We start from the raw sequence: 20,343 nt of genomic DNA, 5'->3' as shown, positions 1-20,343 counted from the left end.
TTGCTCATCAATTAGGCAGCTTCATTCCTGAGTGAGTAAACTGACCTTTTCGGCGACATGACACCTCATGTTAATGAAGTTCCTTTTTTCTTAAAGGAGTTGGATCCAAGACTTTAGAGCATGTGTCTTAATGACTAAAGTGGCTAGCGTTTCAGGAAAGTGTGTTGATCTCACCAGGGGTTCTGTTCTCGTAAGTGAATGACCTTCGAAAATACACCACACATGCAGAAGAACTGAATTGCAGCTCTTCTAATTGGCGCAGAACTGCCACTAACTTCACGTTTTGTTGCAAATTGAGTCCATTCCCTATTGCAGCATGTGTGGCAAATTTCCTCCCCCTCCGCAGATGCATTAATTTTTATCAGGCATTTCCAGTTTTTAAATATAAATTGTACCCTCTGAATGGAAGAAACTCAATAGTCTAGTTCCAGGGGGTCCCCAACAGGGGGTACTAGAACCCCTAGGGGGCCTGAAGTCCCCCAGCGGGAGTTCAGAGTCCTCCTGCCTCCCTATGTTGCAGCAGGGTAGGTGCTGAATCCCAGCATACCCTGACCCCTTCAGCCTGACTGACAGGCTTCCGAAAATTAGCACCCTAATCTAACCCATTGAAATTAATAGGACAAGTAAATTTGTCCCGTTATATTTCAATAGGTGTAAGCCACCTAATGGCGTGGTGGGGAAGTAACGTGCCTAGGGAGCCAGATGTTGCTGGTTCGTATCCCTGCTGGTATGTTCCCCAGATTATGGGAAACACCTATATCGGGTAGCCGTGATACAGGAAGATGCTAAAAGGCATCATCTCATACTGTGCAGGAGGCAGCAATGGTAAACCCCTCCTGTATTCTACCAAAGACAACCTCAGGGCTCTGTGGTCACCAGGAATTGACACCGACTTGATGGCACACTTTACCTTTTACCTTACTCATGAGTAACTTAGTCTGGTCAGTGACTGGATTAGCCTGTCTCATAACTGTAACGTACGTGTGTGTGTACACTCACTCACTATGGAGTTCCTTGTGGTGTTTTTGGTTAACCCATTCCTTGATCCAGGCCAGCCTTTGAATGAGGCTTTAGTTACTTGTACTCCAGTCCTGGAGTAGAGGCAGGGCTAACAAACAGCCAGCAGCAAGAGCCCAGAAAAGCAGTCTGCACTTGCCTCTGGTGAATCCATTCCTTGATTCAGGCCACCTTTTGAATGGGGCTTTAGCTACTTGTATTGCAGTCCTGGTGTAGAGGCGGGGCTAACAAACAGCCAGCAGCAAGAGCCCAGAAAAGCAGAATGCACCAATGTTACCTCTAAGGTGTGCACGCTCATGTTTTTTTTTTGTTATGTACACTCAGTTAATTTTAGATTCCTAAGTTAGGAAGGTCCCACTCCGAATTCACATCCACTCAGAATGCCTTGATACTCCCCAGAACAAAACTCATTCCACAATCAGATGGGGAAAAAATTAGAGAGAACACTGGTCTGCATTTGTCTCTCTGTACTTAATATCTGTTTCATGAAATGGTTAATATTCCTGATTCCACTCCACTGCCTTGTCCTTGCACCATAGAACTCCTTCCCTTGGATTCTGCATTCCTGAGCTGAAGATTTGCCACAGAAAGGGTACATTTGTTTAAAAATAAAAGATTGAGAACTCCTGGTCTAGCCCAAGAGCTCCCAACTTTGAATCCCTAGATGCTGTGATGGACTACAACTCCCATCATCGCATGCCACAATGGCCTATGACATATTGGAGCCATTACCTACTGAAGAGGACAATTTGAAGCTGTCGGAGGTGCACAGCGGAGACAGGAAATGGAGAGCAGGTGCTTTAGGCTGGCAAAAGCTCTCCATAGGAGGCCTTTGGAAGATTCCCCAAAAGAATCTTCAAGGAATCTTCAAAGAAGCCGATTCCCCAGGATCTGCTGCCTGAAATCCTTTTGACTGGAGATGCAAGGCAGGCACTGGACCTGGGACTTCCTGAATGTAGAACATGCATTCAATCCTGCTTTTGGTATTTCTCTCTGCTTCCCTCTGTTCTGCTGATCTTCCCTTCTTGTCTTCCTTATGAGGAAGATGTGCTATTAAACAACAGAAAATGAAAGCCAGCCAGCAGCTCCTGTTGGGTGGGGGCCTTCACAGGGGCGGAGCTACTATTGGGAGGGCAGGTTCAAAGAACCCAGGCTGCCACCAATCAGGGACCGTGAGCGCAGCCCCCAGACACCGCCCCCCCCTCATTTGACGTCAGATGCAGGGGCGTTATTTCGGTCCCAAATGGGGCCGTGCACCCCCGTTTGGAGCCGAAATCAGCCCACGCTGCATTGGCAGTGCGGCCAGAGTGACTCTCCTTGCCTTAAAGGCAGAGAGAGTAGCTCCTGGTCTCGCTGCCAATGCAGTGGGGCTGATCAACCTCCCTCCTAACGGGGGCCTTTCGGCCCCCGTTAGGAGGGAGATTGGCGTGCGCTGCATTGGCCGCGTGGCCGGAACGCCTCTCCCTGCCAGAGGTGCTCCGGCCCACGCTTCCCAATGGAGCACGGGCCAATCTCCCCTCCAAACGGGGCCACGCGGCCCTGTCTGGGAGGGAGACCACATCCCCTCCATCTGACGGCAGACACGGGGGCATGGCTAGCCAGGCCCCTGCGTCTGACATCAGGTGCAGGGGAGGGGCCAGGGAGCCAGAGCAGTGGCCACACACGGGCCGCCGCCAGCCTCCCTACGCTCCTGGGCCTTCAGTGTCCTGTATGGGCAGAACTGGGTCGCCACTTCCATAGTAAGTGAAATAGGTAGCCCTACCTTGGCTTGTTTTCTTATTGAAAGGTTAGTGTTGGGCCTGTTTTCAGCAGGAGAGCTGGTCTTGTGGTGGTGAGCATGACTTGTCCCCTTTGCTAAGCAGAGTCTACCCTGGTTGCATATGAATGGGAGACTACATGAGTGAGCACTGTAAGAGATTCCCCCTTAGGGAATATGGGGCTGCTCTGAAAAGGGCATCTGCATGTTTGCAGATGGAGAGCTGGTCTTGTGGTAGAAGCATGACTTGTCCCCTTAGCTAAGCAGGGTCCACCCTGGTTGCATATGAATGGGAGACTAGAAGTGTGAGCACTGCAAGATATTCCCCTTCTTAGGGGATAATGGAGCCGCTCTAGGAAGAGCAGAAGCTTCCAAGTTCCCTCCCTGGCAGCATCTCCAAGATAGGCATGAGAGAGACTCCTCCCTGCAACCTTGGAGAAGCCGCTGCCAGTCTGTGTCAACAATACTGAGCTAGATGGACCAGTAGATGGACCATATACTCAGACCACTAGATATACTCAGTATATGGCAGTTTCCCTTGTTCCTGTGTTCCTTTCTACATGTCTTAGAATTGTGGAGTGCAGGGGCGGCCCTCTCGTGAGGCAAGGCGAAGCAGGTGCCTCTGGTGGCAGATTCTTGGGGCAGCAGCACGGCAGCAAAAGTTCCCTACCACCACCATCAGAGCAGGGACCGAGATATCTTGCAAGCTTTGTGAAGACCACATGTCCTCACAGTCCTTGCAAAGTTTGCAGGAGAGGAGAGGAAGCGAGCCGGGTCTGCTAGACTATGTCTACCTACCTCCCCTCCCTCTACCATTTTCAGCATGTAAGGGTTGATTTTGAAAGACAAGGGTGGCTCGAGAGGAGGGGAAAGTGCCCACTCGGAAATGTAGTTGCAGGGGCGGAGCAAGGTTGGAGAGGGCCCAGAGACAAGATTTTAAAATGGGCCCCTCCTCACTGAAGCTCAGCTCATGAAGTAAAGAAATCTTCAATGAGGCTGAATAAGCATAGTAAAAATGTACACACACACACACACACACACACACACCCCTTATGTGCCACAATAGAACATCATCCTAATTTTTTTTAAGGTTTTGTAAATTGTGGACTATTTCCTCCTCCATATCCCTAATGCAGTCAGCTCCACTTGCCTCTGGGGGGCCCCCCGAAGCATGGGGGCCCCCAGATGATGGTCTCCCCTTGCCCTATTATAGTTATGCCCCTGTGTAGTTGCCTCCCCCAACTGCCCCCCCTTTCTGTTTCGGAAACCTAACACATGGGACACAATTCGCCCACCCAGATATGCACTTTGCCCCTTCTGTGGCCCCTCAGTTTTTTTTCTGGTGCTGCCACTGTTGAATGGGGGGCTGGTCCCCACCAGCAGGAGGCAGTATTACACCCCTTGCCTCAGGGGCTACCATACCTGGAGCCACCCTTGACAGAGTGACTGGGCCTGTGTTCCCTGTAACAGAGCTTCCCAGATGTTGGTGACTACAACTCCCATAATCCTCATTCAACGGCCATTGCAGCCAGGGATGATGGGAGTTGTAGTCCAAAACATCTGGGAAGCTCTGTACTGGACTGTAAAAGATTAGTTTAGCTCTTTCTCAATGGTCAGAGAGCAGTGAGAAGTTCCTTGCCTTTTGCAAATCGTATCTACGCTAGCAAGGACACCCACTTTTGTCCAAGCTCCTGAAGGAGCATGTCTTACTGGAATCCAATGAGGCTTGAGTATGTGTCTCTCAAACCCTTGTATGTGCCCTTCGATGGCTGGTATTCTGCTCTTCAGCCCTTTGGGTTGTCACGTCAGCTGTTCTGGCATGCACTCAGCCCAGTGCTCCAGTTTAATAGCTGCAACAAGCAGATAAAAGGCCTCTTTCGTCGTTTTTTTTTTTTAAATACATAACATTATGGTTGTGTGGGAGAAAAGTGTGCATTCAGCAAAAGTGGAAGTAGTACGAGCATTAAAAATTCAAGAGGCTTCTTTGAAATTCTGACTCTGTGAGGAATGGTGTACTATGCTCTTACGTGTGTGTGTGTGTGTGTGTGTGTGTGTGTGTGTGTGACACCCACCTTCATTATTTTCTCATACTCTAGAAGTTTCTCTGCCTTCCCTGGCTCCTTGCAGTAACCAGAACACAGGGCAAGACAGGGAGGGAGCGATTATTCATGCTGACACAAATTACCCACACAGGTGGGACTCCTTTCCCCATCTATGCACCTGTGTGGCTGCTCATTGGCTGTGACCTCATTTCCAGGACAGAGGCATTATTCTGATCCACAGATCTCTGCTATCAAAGACAAAACTCACCCAGCAAATAAGGTCTCTGGGCTAGACCCCTTCTGTGTAAGTGTGGGTGAAAACAGAGCGGGATGCCTCACCATAAAGCAAGATTTCTGTGCATACATGAAGGCAAGGGTCCTCAAGCGGGGGTCCCCAGCTGCTGTTGGACTACAACTCCCATCAGCCCCAGCCTCAGTGGCCTTTGGAATCTCGCCACAGAGAAACATTTCATGTGCAACTAGAGGTATGTCTGGATGTGGCCTGTCTATATTGCCCTTCCACCAACACACCCCATATTGTTCACAGCTTGAAGTACATAGGAACACAGCAAGCTGCTATATACTGAGTCAGACCATTGGTCCATCTCGCTCAGTACTGTCAACACAGACTGGCAGCGGCTTCTCCAAGGTTTCAGGCAGGAGTCTTTCTCAGCCCTATTTTGGAGACGCTGCCCGGGAGGGGACTTGGAACCTTCTGCATGCAAGCCAGCAGGTGCTCTTCCTCCAAGCTACAGCCCCATCCCCTAAGGGGAATATCTACAGAGCTCACACATAGTCTCCCATTCAAATGCACACCAGGTGTACCCTGCTTAGCAAATGGGACAGTTCTTGCTTGCTACCACAAGACCAGCTGTCCTCCCATAGAGACCAGGATTACAGAAACTGTAATTGCTTACAGTTTAATAGACATGTTCCAAAGGGGGGAAGGAGAGAAGCAGGAGAAATGACAGGGAGGGGAGGAGAGAATAAGCTAATTAAGACACTCAAGGAGACAGTTGTGGGAGGAGAGGAACCAAATGGGAACTGGTCCCAGACCAATGGAAGAGGTCTTGCTCTGAGAGGTTTCCACTGAATTCAGTGGGTGTCATGATTGAAAACTGGTTAAAAAGCAATTACTAGTTTTCAGAGATAATTTGCTGATGACATTTCTCAACCGGGGATTTCTTGGTATGAGTGTCACAGAGAGCACTTTGCAGCAGATTGTAATAAATGTGCAAGCACACGTTTAGTGGCAATTAAAGTAAGTAACTGACTCTCTGCATATATATATTTGTTTTTCCCCTGTTGTGAATAACCCTGTAAAACTATAATTGGACTGTGCCCACTTCAGTGGAGAGTTGAGAGATGGAGGAAGCTTCATGGCAGACAATTCTAATTTCCTGTCTTAGGCGTTTAGCTAGACTTCGTTACTGGCAAGGTCTTGAAGTGTCCTGGGGAGATCACACAGAGTGGTGTGCCTAGTGCTGAACAGAGGCGCGTATTCACATTTGATAGAGAGATGAGCTGGTGTTGGGGGTCAGTAGGAAAGGGAGGCAGCCAGGCTTGCCCAGGGAGCCAGACATGTCCACCTGAGGCCTTAGGCATGTCTCCTGGCATCCCTGGTTCATGACACCATGGGGCACATGCCAGGTTCAGCAGACAGTTGCTCCCAGAACCAGACCCAAGGGTGGCTAGCAGCAGAAGCACTTGAGAGCAGCACGGTGTGTGACCCTGTGGAGGCGGAAGGTGCTTCCAGTGGAGGTCCTGCCTCATGGGGAGCATCTGCGGTACGTTCCGAGACATCTAAGCATTGTCTGTCCAATGATGAAGGCCGCATTAGAGGAGGGCCGTCAAGACCAAGAGGGATGTGTAGACTGCCCTGTGAGTCTGAAGGTGACGACCGGCTGGGACAAGGTGCTGTAAACCTTTCCTCTCTCCAGCACAGACCCAGGAGCCTTGGGGAGATCCCAGACTCAGCACAGAGGGTAGGTCAAGACACACAGAGACACCACTGGTTATGTTTGGACAGCAAGTGGTGTCTTTGTTCACTACCTACCCCAGACAAGAGAGATGATTTAGCGGCCTGTGAGTCAAATGAGGTGTGCTTGCTTCTGCTCAGACCTCCATAGCTAGCAATGGGCAAACCTAATTCCTAATTCGTGGGCAAACCTCACCTAATTTGTAATTGGGCCTAGCAAACCACAAAATGCAAAACAGCACGTTTCTTTCTGAACCCAGTTCTGAAGTTCAGATCTTTGAGTGGTCCCAATGACACGGCACTCACTTCATCGCATAGCCAAGGGTATTACAAACTGGACACGTTTGAGCTGGATCATTCTGAGTTTCAGTGACATCACTATCCAGACCCTCAGCAAACTGTCCTCTATGGGCCTCTCTTCTATCTGGTTGGGTGCTACAACCACATAAAAACGAGGAGCACAGAAGTTGTCTCAGGGTCCTGAGGGTCCTGGACCCTCCACAATTGAACAATGATACCAGCTATGCCTATAGCAGGCCTACAGAACTTGCGTGTCTTGGGGAGGAAAGCTGGTCTTGAGGTAGCATGCATGACTTGTCCCCTTTGCTAATCAGGATCTGCCATGGTTTGTATTTGGATGGGAGACTACATGTGAACACTGTCTGCAGTAAGAATGGGTCCACACTTCAGTAGAACCTGCATGCTAGTAGAAAGCAACAAGTTTATTGTTGTAACCACTGGTCGTAACACAACATTAAAAAAAAGAAAAAAGGGAAAATAGGTTTCCAATTTTCTGTATTTAAAAAACCCTCAGCATACAATAAAATTCAGCAACTAATGATACAGAATCAGTTAGGCTGAGATCAGCACTACAATTTGGAATGAAGCACAACAGAGAGAAGTAAATTAATTTCTAAGTTTAAAGGAAAGCAAGGCAAATGTGGCAACTTGGTAGCTAACACAGGGGATTACATCTGCAAGGAGGTGAATCAGATATCCCACATCTGACCCCCTTGAATTTATCTATTATGTGTCTCGATGTTTTTCGTCTAATCACATCATAGAAGGGGCAGTAAAAGACATAGTGACAAAAAGACATAATTTCCTCCACTTGGCCAGCACCACAGGGACAAAGGTGCTGTTCCACTGGAAGTTTATGAAATCTCCCTTTGTGGGCATAGTTTGAAAGAATTTGCATGCTTGTATACAGAAGGTCTCAGGTTCCCTGGCAGCATCTCCAGCTAAGGTTGGGAGACACTCCTGCCTGAAAACTTGGAGAGCCGCTGCCAGTCAGTGTAGACAATACTAGGCTAGTGGTCTGTCTTGATATAAGGCAGCTTCCTGTGCTCCTAACTTGTGTCCCATCAAGTGCTCCCATCATCTGTATATTGTGAGGCCTACCAGAGAGCTTCCACCCCCACCCAGCCAATTTTTAACAATCTCGGGCAAGAAAAATAGGAAGTTTACTGAACCCTGCTGGGCTGTATTCATGTTAATGGGTCATAGAATTTGCAGGCCTCCTTCATAAATCAGATGAAAAGGCACTTGCTGACCTTTCTGTTCAGGAAATGTGATTCTCCACTAGCATTTCCCAATCAGAAACCATTTGGAACAAAATATCATTTAGATGAGCTAATCAATTTTAACCAGGAAAAAGAAAACAACTGAACTGAAGAACGCACTCAAACTTTCAATACATCCTATGGATTATTTCAAAATAGTTAGGAAATTGCTATCACTGAGCAAATGGTGATTAATAAGGACCTGAAAAGAGGCCTGCTCAATCAAACAAGATTCATAAACTTGGGGAAACCTTTGATGGAGAGGAGAGCTGGTCTTGTGGTAGCAAGCATGACTTGTCCCCTTAGCTAAGCAGGGTCCACCCTGGTTGCATTTGATTGGGAGACTAGACATGTGAGCACTGTAAGATATTCCCCTCAGGGGATAGAGCCGCTCTGGGAAGAGCATCTAGGTTCCAAGTTCCCTCCCTGGCAGCATCTCCAAGATAGGCCTGAGAGGGATTCCTGCCTGCAGCCTTGGAGAAGCTGCTGCCAGTCTGTGAAGACAATACTGAGCTAGATAGACTAATGGCCTGACTCAGTATATGGCAGCTTCCTATGTTCCTATGATCTTAGTAAGCTAGTGCAATGTCAGGGTAACTTGGCTGAGATCCTCTACGTGCCCTGCACAAAAACTGAAAAGAAGAAATAGCACTGCAAAATCACAAGGTAGGGCAACTCTTTCGGCCATTCCTGGAATGTCCATGACAATACTACTGGCACGAACTAATCATGTGTTGGAGGAACACACCAATGAAGTCCCCTCAGCAGTCGGGAATGGAAGGAACCAATTAATGTGTGGTGTTGGGAGAATAGTGCTTTGATATCAGCCCACACAACACAGGAATTAGGAGTGTGCAATTTGATTTGAACTCAAATAGATTCAGGTTGATGGGGGCAATTCACTGATCTGACCCTGAATCAAATTGCCCTCAAAATAGAGGGCCTGATTTGAGTTTGAAGAGAATCCCCACCGATTCGGGTTATTTGAACACCATTTTGAGGCTCATTTGGCTGGGGACATGGGCCTAAAAATGGCACCTTTTTCCAGAAAGAGCTGGTCTCCCAGTTGGGACCAGTGCGTAGACCAACCCTCCACTTCAGATTTGGCACATGTGCCTGCCTTGGAGTAGTAGGTCAGTCATGACCTATTTGTAGTTAATTTGTCTAACCTTGTAGGAAAAGGTGATTTCACCCCCAGGCCCCCCTATGAAGACAGGACACTCTTAGTTGGGGTAAATAAGGGCCACTTTTACTATTGTACAGAGGTAGCGACACTTGCAACGAGGTCCAAATACACTAGAGTGCGGGTACTATTCTCGCGTGGTGGCCCTTCCTAGTGAAGAGCATCCCACGCCAGGGCGAAGGGCCGGGTCCTGATTTGGCCAGGCTCTAAGTCCTGGCCTCCTCTCACCGCGGGACTCCAACCCGCCAAGGGGGGGGTGGTCCGACACCCCCCCAACCCAAGCCGTCAAAGCTCTGAGCCGGTGAGTCGCGCCCACCCCCCGAGTGGGGGCCATTCCTAACCTTACGGGCCGTCAAAGCCCTGAAAGGCTGCTCCTTGACCCCCCCTCACCCAACTGGCCCTCCAGCCAAACACCGATCCCTGAATCTACCTACCCAACACCCGCACTCTCCTGCCAAGTGACCGATCAATTCTCAATGCCTACCTGCCACCCAGTGCCCATAGGTAACGATGGCTACCACTGGCACAGCTCCTAAGCCTCAGTGAGAAGTAGGCGAAAAAAGGCCGTGCCCCAGCCAATCTGGCATGACCCAAAAAATTCCTACTTGGTCCCCGTAGGCGACTGGCTATCCCTCCCTGAGTGAGGGAGGGAGGGTGGGTGGGTGCCCGGCAGCAGAGAGACTGCTCATGAGATGGCTGCCGGGCTACGCTGTTTCCCCCGGCCCCCTCTCCTGACTGGGCTATCCCTGGTCATGTGGAGGGGGCCAAGATGGCGCTTCCGTGTCTGCTTCCTGGTGCCAGGTGCACAACCCCGCCTCCCGCCTCACCTGCTCGGGCACGGAGGCGAGAAGTGGCATTCCAAGGGTAACAGAATCAGGCATGTTACCATTTTTTTAATGACTGTACCCATAAGCAAATGTTCAAGTTGATATCATATACCCAGTCCCTGAATATATGGTCCTGCTAACTGAGCAGAGAGGAATTTTAAAAAGAAGTGGTGATTCTCCTATATTTAGCAGCGCGAGAGCAACTGGCCCTATCCATCCCAAGCACAGCATCCCTCCACTGGCTGTGCTGGTGTCTGTCTTGTGTATCTTTTTAGATTGTGAACCTACTGGGGACAGGGAGCCATGTTTTTTATTTTATTACTATAGGTAAACTACTTAGGGAACTTTTGTTGAAAAGCTGTATATAAATATTTGTTGTTGTAGTACCCACTGGCAAGAGAATGTCTTGTCATATATTACAGTGTCTGAAATGTGCAAAATACATCAGTAATGGAATCCAAAACAATGTCCAAAAGCTCTGATTCCATTACTGATGTATTTTGCACCTTTCAGACACTATACTATTTAAGGGTTTTGTAAAGATATTGCCTTATGCTAGGAGAGATGTCTTGCCAGTGGATATTTATTAAACCAACTTGAAAATTTGCTTATGGCTAGTTTGGCCGCAGTAATTGAAAATGTGGTAAGATGCCTGATTCCGTTACACATGGAATTGCCCAAAAGGAATTTAAGCTACTAAGCATCCCAGTATCTCTTGGAAGTGAATTCCAGAAGTTATCCATGTGTTGTGTGAAGGACTTTCTGTTGTCCATCCTCAGCGTACTTCTAATCAGTTTCACTGGGAGACCTGAGCTTTAATATTATGAAAGAAGGAGGAAAACTTCTGTGTACACACTCTCTGTTTCTGTATCTTTTATGCAGGATAAGACTTCCTGTTTCAAAGTGCATGTTGAATCCCAGCCCTAAATCAATTTATCCATAATAGAATTGAGGCAGAGGGACTTAACACTTCTGATGGTGCCCAATCTGACAGTCCATTTGCAGCATCTGAGAACCCTTGGACATCAAATTATAACAAGGCAGGCTTAAACTCTTATCCTGCCCAGAGCATATCCGTACATTTCTGCTTCTTCAAATTTATTTTCATGCGCCCCGCCTGATAAGACTTCTAGGATACAAAGTCTCTCAAATTCAGCATCACTTATCTTAACTTGTTCTGGTTGTATAAGCAGGATGTTACAGCTGTTCCACCAGTTGCTGGGCAGTGTGTGTGTGGGGGGATTTTTAAGTCTCTAATCGTAATTTCCAAGCTCCTGCTGTGATCTTGGCCTATCTTATCTCCCAAACCTCTTGCTTCTTACAGGCCTGCTCCTCTATTGTGCTCTGTCAATATATGGTTTAATGGTTCTGTGTGTGTGTGTTTTTTTTTAATCCACACACACACCTTAAAGTTTGCACAGTGTTGGAATTAACTGCATGGTTTTAATAGGGTCTGCTATGCAACTTTGCAATTAAGTTAACAGAGATGGACTAATTTGACCAGGTCAGGAGATGGCAGCTTCCTATGTTCCCTAAATAAATAATGTCCTGTCTGGAATTAGACTCAAATTTTCTCTTCTTCTTCTTCTTTGTGTGTGCGCGCGTGCACTATTTTCTGTTTCTTTTAATGTATAAAACTTAATTAAAAGTGTTTTATTTTTTAAAAAATAGACATATGGTTAACCACCAAACATAGATTTAAAAGAAGAAACCACTTAGATGACACTAATCACGTCAACTAGTCAAGGCATACTTGCTTCCTCCTCTCTCGTAAATAGCATGTGTATGAGGAAGCTGATCTGGATTGGGACCACAGTGGGAGGATTAGGAGGACTTTATTATTCATTCATTCGTTCATTCATTCATCTATCATATTTTTATACCACCTGATATGTACATCTCTAGGCGGTGTACAAATTTAAAACAATATTTAAAAATCAGCACAGATTAGAATACACAAAACAATTAAAACAGTAGCATAAAGCAATTATTAAAACAAATTATTAACATTAATTCTATTTAAAAGCCTGTGAGAACAGGTGAGTCTTGAGGGTTTTCCTGAAAACAGAGAAAGAGATGCTCTTATTTCAGCAGGGAGCATACTCCAAAGCCCGGGGGGCCACCACAGGGAGAAAGCCCGGTCATGGGTCGTCACCAAACGAGCTGGTGGCAACCGTAACCGGACCTCTCCAGAAGATCGTAACAGGTGGCAGGGTTCATGACAAAGGAGGCGCTCTCTTAAATAGCCTGGACCCAAGGCATTAAGGGCTTTATAGGTAATAACCAGCACTTTGTATTTCACTCGGAAACATATCAGGTGATATGTTTTAATCCTCCCTTATTGCTGTGGTCCTGATCTGGATTGTTTCCTCGGTGCATGCTATTTGCTCTGGAGGGAGGGTTTTGTTGCCTCCCACATGAGCTTCCCCATGGGGCCCCCACTGAACATTAAGCATGGGTGCAGGTCAGGATTGAGATTGGCAGTAGATAGCGTTAAAGCCTCCTACCACCACCACCATGTTCCTTATCCAGATGGCACCCCTAAGCAAGCTATTTGGAAGGGGAAGAAGTGCATGCTAGGTTCAGAGAGGAAGCCCAAAGTATTGCAGTGCCCCAGGAGAGGCATCAAATGCCACCTTACCTTATGCCTCAGGTACAGGTGAAACTCGGAAAATTAGAATATCGTGCAAAAGTCCATTAATTTCAGTAATGCAAATTAAAAAGTGAAACTGATATATGAGACAGACGCATTACATGCAAAGCGAGATAAGTCAAGCCTTAATTTGTTATAATTGTGATGATCATGGCGTACAGCTCATGAAAACCCCAAATCCACAATCTCAGAAAATTAGAATTCCAAAATAAATAAGTAAGCTTGTGCATTTTGTTTGGATATATGGTGTGCTTAAACCTTGTTGCACCTGGAGTTATTTTCAAACTGAGGTAAAGTGGGATATAGGTTTTTAAAAATATTATTGGTGGTGATATTGACAGCCAAATGTTGAAAATCTCTCTTCCCTTGGATCCTAGTGTGTTATCGCTGAATGATGTACAGCAGAGGGTTCTTATGGTATATTGGGAGGTAATTTTGTATTTGTTAACTACAGCAAGACTAGTGTTTGGTAAACATTGAAAGGCTCTATCTACGCCACTAAAAGTGATTAGTGGTTTAAGATTTGGGAGACAATGAGGTGGAAGCGCCACACAGGGTTTGTGCAGGGAGAGCGGGCTTAGCCCATTCTCCCTGCACACGATCAGGCACTCTTTGCTAGGTGGCCGGCCCAGACCAGCCAGTCAGATGAGCAGCTTCTCTGGTTAGGTGCTCCTGTGCCTGGCTACAGCTCCATCGGGAGCTCTGGGGGTTGGGGGAAGGGGAGCACCACTGTTTAGTGTCCCAGAGGCGTAACCGGGGTGGGGCAGGCAGGGCACGTGCCCTAGGCACCAGTTGCAGAGGGGTGCCAAGTGCCTGCCATGCCCCCCGCCCCACCCCACCCACCACAGTTGATTTAAAATATATATATATATATTTGAAAATCACATCCTGCCCTCCTCTCTGAGTCCCGGGACACACGCCCCCAGGAGCCTCCATGAGCACTGACTTTCCCATTAATTTCAGAGAAAATAGATGCTTTCAGGCAGCAAGCCTGCCCTGAAATGAGACTGAAGAGCTCGCTCCGGCAATTTATAGCTCGAGGCCACACCCCCTTTGCATATGATGTCATCATGTGATACATCACATGTAAAGGGGGGGCCTAGAGCTCTAAAGAGCCGGAGTGAGCTCTTCAGTTCAGTCTCATTTGAGGGCAGCTGTGTGAAAGCAGCTCTTCAATCCAAGGTGTGTTCTTCAAGTTATTTGGTGAATGGATCATGTGGGCTCACTGTAGGTATTTGATTCTAGTTAGAATAGGTGTGAGCGGCTGGGAATGTCTTCTGTAAGGAACAGCTCCCTTTGTGAGGATCTAAGATCTCATGCGTGATCATAAAACTGCAAAGGATTACCCAGTTAAATTTCAGGCCTTACCTATGGAAATTCCATTAAATTCTATTTAACTTGGTTCTAAGTCAGATTCATTATAAGGAAGGTGTTGTGGCACATAACCATTTGATATTCATGCAGTAATGAAGAGTGAAAATAATTGGCTGTATAAGTATAAGTAGCGTTTGTCAGGTGCACAACTGACTTGTCCTAAGTCATGAGAATGCAGACTAAGCAGTCCCCTGGCCTGAGATTTTCCAGCATGTGATGGCTACTAGTGAGAGATCATTTTAGATTTAAAGACAGCACCTGTTCTTTTCATTCTCTTCAACATTTATTCTCAACCAAGGGAATTAGGCAAAGACCAAACAAAGCCCATAGTAGTAATGTGTTTATTATTAATAAAATTGCCATCTCTGGCAATTTTTAAAAAACACCTGAAAACCCATCTTTTCACCCAAGCTTTCCCAGCTTTTAAGAATTGTCTGTCTTTAATTTTATGGCTGTTTTTAAATTGTTGCATTGTTTTAACTTTTATATGTGTTTTAATTGTTTTTATGTTCACTGCCCAGATGAAAGTTTGGGCAGTATAGAAGTTAAACAAACAAACAAACTGCTCTCCCCATCCTGCTCAAATCCAATCTTCCTTTCTTTGGGTGGGCTTTGCTCTGTGCTCTGTTGTTGGAGGGGGTTAGAGGGGAGGGGAGTAGGCACTTAGCAGCTCATGGGCACATGGATTTGATTGTTGCAGAAGGATAAACGAAGTCTCTCTTCCTCTGCTGTTTGCTCTAATTTATTGGAAGGGGAAAGGAGGGGACAGTCTGATTAACATTCCAGAATTGTTCATGAGTGTACCCCTTATGAATTAATTTATTAGTTTCTCTCTCTTCCGTGCCCTAACCTTGAGATTCCCCAGCAATAGCCCTGCCTGCTCATTTTGTGTATCTTACTCTTAAGATGGGAGTGGGTTTTTTGTTTGTTTTATTGCATGTTGTAGCTGTATGTGCATGTAGGCTGACTTGTGTTTTGGAGGAGGCACTGAGGCTGTAAGGCCCCACTCTGAATGCAGGTGCGCACACACTGCCTTGATAGTGGCTAGAGTGCTGGACTAGGACCAGGGAGACCCGAGTTCAAATCCCCATTCAGCCATGAGACTTGTTGGGTGACTCTGGGCCAGTCACTTCTCTCTTAGCCTAACCTACTCCACAGGGTAGTTGTGAGGAGAAACTTAAGTATGTACACTGCTCTGGGCTCCTTGGAGGAAGAACGGGATATAAAAAATGTGAATGTTACTGCTTGCTGGCAGATAGCAGCTGGGGGCGGGGGGGCGGCAGGAGGGTTGCTAATACACAATGCTGGATTTGGAATGCAATGAACATGCTGATCAGGGAGTATAAGGACTACATCCAGTCTCCAGTACCTCTCTGAATAGCTGATAGGTGTGATTCCTGCTTTCTGAAGAAGGCTCTGTCTGTGCTGCCTCAGCAATTTGCATCAGTGAAAGCAAGTAAGGTGCAGTTATAATTTTCAGGTAGTGCCATAATTTTTTAATTAAAAGATTAATAAGCTTGACTTTTACTTTTTGAGCTGATATTATGGTGAAGTTATCTGAAAGATGGGTGTCAGATATTTGGGGGCCCCCCTACAATTTTCAGTGCTTGCCTTAGGCGCTGTTTTCCCTAGATATGCCCCCCAAACCCCAGGAAGGTCCCCCCTCCCCCCAACCCCAGTGTATCAGCCTCAGCTTCAAGCAGCCATGGCTGACAAACGATCAAATAAACAAAGTTAACGGAGTGCTTGCTCCATTAACCTTGTTTAGGGAGAGGGGTAGTTAGGCGGGCTAGCCGCCAGAGAACCACCAGGCTCGCCCGTGAGCCTGGTGGTTCTCACGATTGCTCGAAACTGGGCTATGGAGAGCCCAGCCCAGTTTTGAGCAATTGTCTGAATAGCTTCAATGATGCTTGTACAATTAACTATTTGTATGAGATTATCTTATAAATTGCAAGTTGTTAATCTGCTTTGGAGACTCATTGTGAAATATATTATGGGGAAATGCCAAAACATTCTGCAAGAAGAACATTTAGTATAATTAGCTTCTTAAAGGAAGGCTACTGGGATTGGTTTCACTGCTGAATCAGTGCTCATGCTTTCTAAAAGGTTCATATATGAAAATTTAATAATAATAAACAATATATATATAGCAATGAGCATGCACACTCTCCTGACCTCCTTGAAGCATGCATTTTACTACAAATTCCTTTCCCCCCTCCCCTGGTTCACACTTTTGTGTTTTGAAAAAGAGACCAATTGGTGATGTACAAAAATAAACCCTTGAGAAATTTCACTTCTTAAAGAGCCTCAGTTGGCTTCCCTTGAACGTTTTCAGATGTTTCATTCTAGGAGGAACCTTGAATTTCATTTTGTGTGAAATTTTAGTACCAACCCTAGGGATTGGGGCTGTGCATTCGTGTTGGTCCAAGAGGCATGGCGGAACCAATATGTCTTCTTGGGCATTATAGGAAAGAGTTCTGTAATGACAAGAGGGACCCCGTCAATTGGAACTCCAACTAAAATTCTCCTTGTTGTGGTGGAATTCCATCCGAGTAGTTGCATGGCCAGAGAGACACTTCTCAGCTGAGGCACCACAAAGGCCATTTACAAGGCAGCTTAGCAGCTCACTGGCCATTTAACTTGGTCCAACAGAAATGCTGGGAAATGTTGGGTTACCATTTCTGACTTCCCCAGGGAAATTGTCTTGTCTTATAACACCTTGCTTGATTTCCCTTGAAAATTCTCAATGTTTCACCTTCGAGGGCACCATGAAAGGCACTTGGAATTTGAGCTTTACAAAATTTCAGTGCCAGTTCCAGTCCTGATGACTTTGACGGCAGCTTTGACAAGGCCCCTAAAAGTGTCGTCTTGGAACCTAAAACATTGACATCCTTCCATCTGTTTAAAGACTTTGGGAATGCCAAGAAATATGGCCTTTCCCTGCCTTGTAGCAAATTAGTTACTCACATAGAATTGTTTATTTCCTCATGCTTTTAAATGTGCTTGTAACACCTTCTGTTTCATTGTTTACAGATGATGGGAAACTGTCCTTGGAAGAATTCCAGGCCTTCTTTTCTGATGGGACTCTTAATGAAGAAGAACTCGAAAAACTTTTCCATACCATTGATTCTGACAACACCAAGTAAGTTTCTCTCGGATTCCTTGACTGCTTTGCCCCATAAAGGGACTGTCTTCTTCCTAGTCTAAGTAACCACATCAAAAATGGCACAAAGGACTGCCTAACAATCTGGTGTGTAGGTGGTAGACTGAGAAATCACTAAGCCCACAGTGACCGGACTATGGCAAGGTGGTGTTGCTAGACACCAAAGGGATATTAATACTATAAATATTATATTATCTATCTATTTATATCTATCTATCTATAATACACTAAGCCTTGTGTAAAGGCTCTATCTATCTATCTAATACACTAAGGTCATATGTGGCAAGCCCTGCCCCCGCTGCAGATATGACCAATGAAAATGTGAGGGCGGGGCTTGCAGGTACAACTTTTGTCCTAGGCAGGAATGGTGGAGACAGTGGTGACAGGGCACTGCTCCGGAGGCGGAGGGGGCTGTAAAAGCTCCTTCCATGGGCCCACATTTTGGGGCTCTCTAAGAGTGCCCCAAAATGTGCTGTAAACAGCCTGGCCTGACATTTGGGCAGCAGGTGGGCCCATGGAACGTGCGTCTGCCACCATCTCCACTGACAGCACCCTGTCGTCGCCCGTCCTCTCCACCACCATGGGGCAGCTTAAGTGGTGGGGGAGGCAAGCTGGGGGGTTGAATGGGGCCAGGAAGGAGGTTTTGCCACCTCCACTGCCATCCCAGATGGCATGGGTTGGCTGGGGCAGAGAGAACATAAGAACAGCCCTGCTGGATCAGGCCCAAGAAGTCCCATCTAGTCCAGCATCCTGTTTTGCACAGTAACCCACCAGATGCCACTGGAAGCCACAGGCAGGAGTTGAGGGCATGCCCTCTCTCCTGCTGTTACTCCCCTGCAACTCCTCTGCAACTGTTACAAGGTGGTGCAAGGAGCGGGATTAGCGGCGGGGGAGTGGGCGGTGGGGGGGCGGGGAGACGGAGAACTAGCATGCAGATGCTTTGTGCTGGGCCAGCTAGTATTAATAGAATCCTCTAGAAATCAAAATGAATCTGATGGGTACAATTGCATTGTCTTTTGAAAAGATTGGTTTTTTGTGTTACTAGTGCCAACTGCATTGTGGAATATAGCAGTGGGAGTAATTACTCCATTATAATGTTTGTGTTTGTTTTTATGTTGTTACACTATTGAAAAAGAGCTGTAAAGCTTAAAATGTATCAGGCCAGTTTAAAAATAAAATTGGGTTTCCATGGCATCTTTGATATTTTCTCGGGCTAAACCCTAGGATGTATAGCTTCTAGGATGGCTGGTGTCCATACAAAGGACTCAAGTACTGTGAGAGAACTACATTTCCCAGGGTCCCTGGTGCCTGAGGGTTACCTTAGCAGTGGTCTAGGGGATGTCAGGCAGGGAGGAAGGTCTCCAGCCAGCTGCTGCTTTTGCCACTGACAGCAGGGCAGGTAATCCCAAAGACAGCAGAGGGGAGAGGAGGAGGGAGTTCTTCTTCAGCTTGTATTGCAATCCAAGCTCCCTTCAACCTCTGATATTCTATAATTCTAGATCAACTCAGAGGGCCGTGATGGTTATGTCATTTTAAAACCCGCCCTTAGGAGTCACCAAAAATTGCATTCCAAACCAGAAAATTACAGAGTTTGATGTTATTATTATTATTATTATTATTATTATTTTATTTTATTTTATTTTTACATTTATTTGCCCTCGAGGAAGGCTAAATTAGCATTTTATTGAGTTTGGGTGTCTAAAATGGAAACGTCTAAGGACACCTCAATAAATCTGATAGGTGAAAGAACCTTGGATGCCCTCACTTTTTAGGAAACTGTAAAACAACAGAAGTACTACACTGCAATATACAAATATGAATATTTATATACCGCTTTTCAACAGAAGTTCCCAAAGCAATGTACATAGATACTAGCTAAACCCGCTCTGTTGCTCTCCTTGCCCCCCGCCACAGCCCCTGCTTTATTGCTCAGTCTCATCTGCCCACTCTCACTCGCCCCCTCCATGCTGGTCACCTGCTCACTCGCCTGCTCCCCACTGGTCGCCGCCTCCCTGCCTCTCACTCGCTCACTCACCTCTTCCCCACTGCTTGCCCCCTCCCCGTCACTCACTCACTCACTCCCTGCTGCTCACTCACTCCCTGCTGCTCACTCACTCGCTCACTCACCCACTATCCACTCCTCTTCCCTATTTGCATATGGGATTCCTGCTGCCCAATCACCACGGTGCTTCTGCTCTGTTACCTCCGATTGGTAAAGCACTGTGTGGGTGGGGCTTGCCACATATGACCTTAGCGTATTACATCTTGAGATAAATAAATAAAGATGGCTCCATGTCGCCAAAGAGCTCACAGTCTAAAAGAGAACATAGGATAGACACCAGCAGCAGCCACTGGAGAGGTGCTGTGCTCGGGCTGGACAGGGCCAGTTACTCTCCCCCTGCTAAATAAAGAGAATCACCACATTAAAAGGTGCCTCTTTGCTCAGTGAGCAAGGGACCTTTGATATAGTAACATCTTGAGGAATGCACCAAAACTGAGAACTGCAGGAGAAGTCTGGAAATAATCTGAATTCTCCCTTTTTAGATGCCGAATACTTACATTTGTTTTTTTCTTAGCTTTATCACAAGCAATACACACTCCCATGGTTTTAATCAGCAATGTCAGCTGCAGGGTTATTTGTAAGTGTTCTGGTCTTTGGAGAGGCCAATTATTTTTACTGGAGTGTCGAGTTGTTGGATCATTGGAATTCAAACATCCCTTGTTTATCTTTGTTTCTGGCAAGGTGAGAATATGCACAAGCTGGATAGCCCTCTTCTGTATGATCAGA

At 46.5% G+C, this 20,343-nt stretch overlaps 1 protein-coding gene across 1 annotated transcript in view; it reads left to right on the top strand.

Annotated features, from left to right (window-relative positions):
- Window positions 1–20,343, top strand: part of NECAB2 (N-terminal EF-hand calcium binding protein 2) — a 215,989-nt gene that overhangs the window by 60,089 nt on the left and 135,557 nt on the right. The window contains exon 3 of the mRNA XM_053271119.1: window positions 17,426–17,534. Coding sequence (XP_053127094.1) covers window positions 17,426–17,534 — 109 coding nt within the window. The remainder of the gene's footprint in view (window positions 1–17,425; window positions 17,535–20,343) is intronic.

This window comes from Hemicordylus capensis, chromosome 9, assembly GCF_027244095.1.
Source record: "Hemicordylus capensis ecotype Gifberg chromosome 9, rHemCap1.1.pri, whole genome shotgun sequence".
In the NCBI taxonomy this organism is placed as follows: Eukaryota; Metazoa; Chordata; class Lepidosauria; order Squamata; family Cordylidae; genus Hemicordylus; species Hemicordylus capensis.
The sequence above is the reverse complement of the archived record's forward strand: the minus strand, read 5'-3'. Positions and strand labels throughout refer to the sequence as shown.